This window comes from Stegastes partitus, unplaced genomic scaffold (assembly GCF_000690725.1).
Source record: "Stegastes partitus isolate 25-593 unplaced genomic scaffold, Stegastes_partitus-1.0.2 Scaffold235, whole genome shotgun sequence".
NCBI classification, from domain to species: domain Eukaryota; kingdom Metazoa; phylum Chordata; class Actinopteri; family Pomacentridae; genus Stegastes; species Stegastes partitus.
This window is the reverse complement of record NW_007577966.1, coordinates 528,580-530,865: the sequence shown is the minus strand read 5'-3', so window position 1 is coordinate 530,865 and position 2,286 is coordinate 528,580. Positions and strand designations below refer to the sequence as shown.

Genomic DNA, 2,286 nt, shown 5'->3' with positions numbered 1-2,286 from the left:
AAAAATGAAACAGATGTGCTTTAGGTGCAGACTTTCAGCTTGTTGTAGCGTAATGATGGCTTGCTCCACTGATAGTGATGGCTCTTTGGACTTTATATTGAGAGTTGACCTCACCAGATTCTAAACACAAATACCACACTTGAAATGAACTATAAACCCTTTGTCTGCTGTTTGTAAATGAAATAATGAGGGAATAATACACACCTGGCCATGGAACAGCTGAGCAGCCAATTGTCAAATTACTTTTGGTCCCTTATAAAGGTGGAGGGCACATATAAAATGTGTTGTAATTCCTACGCCATTCACCTGATTTGCATGTAAATACCCTCAAATTAAAGCTGAGCGTCTGCACCTAAAGCACATCTTGATTGTTTCATTTCAAATCTATTGTGCTGGTGTACAGAGCCGAAAGTTGTGTCAGTGTCCAAATATTCATAGATCTGACTGTGCCTTTAGAAGATAGAGACACAAAGGTGTCTTAACTACTTGTGTTGGTGAAAACAGGTGAAGTTGGCCTACCAGGAGTCAGAAGTGGTGGCACTGTTGAAAAAGATTCCTCTTGGTCTGGTGGAGATGTCGACCATTAGAGAGCGAGCCGAGCAGCTTAGGGACGGAAACTTTTGTGATTACCGACCTGTTCTGCCTCTTATGTTGGCCAGCTTCATCTTCGATGTACTGTGCACCCCAGGTAAGCAATAATTATTGTTTGTTGGAGTTCAACATTTTAAATCTAATTATAATCTAAATATTGGGTCTACTTTTCAGATCAGCCTAATACTTAATGTAAGCAAAGCCATCTCAGTAGTTCTCTCTGTATAGATGTTGGGCACATAAGTAAAAGAAATCCCTTTTCCTTATTTGTTTTTTGTTAGATCGTGTTGAAAAATAGGTCAAGTGTCCTACATAGACAAACAGAGATTACTTATGTGGAAACAAGCATTTTCTTTAAGATTTTATTTTAGTTATTTTTTTCAGCATTTTTTCCTTTTTTTGAAAGCGCAGATGCCATATGGGATCCAGAGGTATCTGATACAGCAACATGGTTACATTGTGGTTGCGTTTGTTACCCACAATGCCACTTGAGGTCTCAAATGGGTTTTATAAATCAATGCAAATTATGCTAAAATTAGCTATCTTTCTATACAATAAAATAATATTATTATTCAGTTAAAGTATTTTAACTTTATGAAGTTGCTTTTTTAAGCAGTGTTAAATCAGACATTCGTTTGTTTGCCATCTACTTACTAATGTGTACTGCCTGCCTACATTTGAGTAACAATGTAGAATGACTGAAGAAGTGTTACTTTTGAGACCTAAATTTGAATGAACATCCTTGTCACTTGTTTCCATATTGTTTGTGCAGTTGTGTCCCCAACGGGTTCCCGTCCACCCAGCCGCAACCGTAACAACGAGATGCCCGGAGATGAGGAGCTGGGCTTTGAGGCTGCTGTTGCCGCACTTGGTAAATGCATTCTTGTTCTTTTTCTTGCTTTTCTGTCTGGATAAGATTCTGTCTGTGTTTGTCAGTATCTCCTTTTCTATCCTAACCACTTCTCTCACGTCCTCTTGTCTTTGTATGTACTGTTCACTGTCTCCCACACACTTCGCTCCATTTCCTTCCTCTTGTTTCCACCTTCTGCAGGTATGAAGACCACAGTTAGTGAGGCAGAGCATCCTCTGCTGTGTGAAGGAACTAGACGTGTGAAGGGTGACCTGGCTCTGGCTCTCATGATCACGTATAAGGATGACCAGAGCAAGCTCAAGAAGGTAAGGCTGGGTTGTTGTGTGTCAGAAGTGGTCCTTAAGATCTGTTATCTGAGCACATTGAAAATGAAATGTGTTTATTCTCATTATGGACACACTGGAAAGAAGGAGGGATGTAACTGTACACAAAGTTCATGGTTTGGTGTGACCCCAACATTTACATGCATAACTTGTTTTTCATTTGATTTTCAAATATGAAAAAAGTTCAACTTTTCTTTCATTTAATGTTAACAAATGAATAAAAAAGTCCTTTAGCTACATTTGTTAGTATAACAGCTAAGGCACTCTAATGCTGCAAACTATGAAAAGGAAATGACTCTGACATGTTTACTCTCAAAAATGTTCATTGAGACAAGTGCAACATTCCTATAGTGTGGTTAATTGACCATTAAAGCCAGCATTACAATCTTCAGTCTCAGCTTTATTGGAGTTGCCACTGGACAAAAATCACTGGGGTTTGGTACTAACGTGTGTGAACTCCAAATGATGGCGAGTTCATTGACCTGTGCAGAGTGAACAGAG

At 39.0% G+C, this 2,286-nt stretch overlaps 1 protein-coding gene across 1 annotated transcript in view; it reads left to right on the top strand.

Annotated features, from left to right (window-relative positions):
* The window catches only part of zswim8 (zinc finger, SWIM-type containing 8), a 57,555-nt gene that overhangs the window by 33,384 nt on the left and 21,885 nt on the right, over positions 1–2,286 (top strand). The window contains exons 13-15 of the mRNA XM_008281519.1: positions 505–688; positions 1,364–1,462; positions 1,643–1,767. Of these exons, the coding sequence (XP_008279741.1) occupies positions 505–688; positions 1,364–1,462; positions 1,643–1,767 (408 nt within the window). The remainder of the gene's footprint in view (positions 1–504; positions 689–1,363; positions 1,463–1,642; positions 1,768–2,286) is intronic.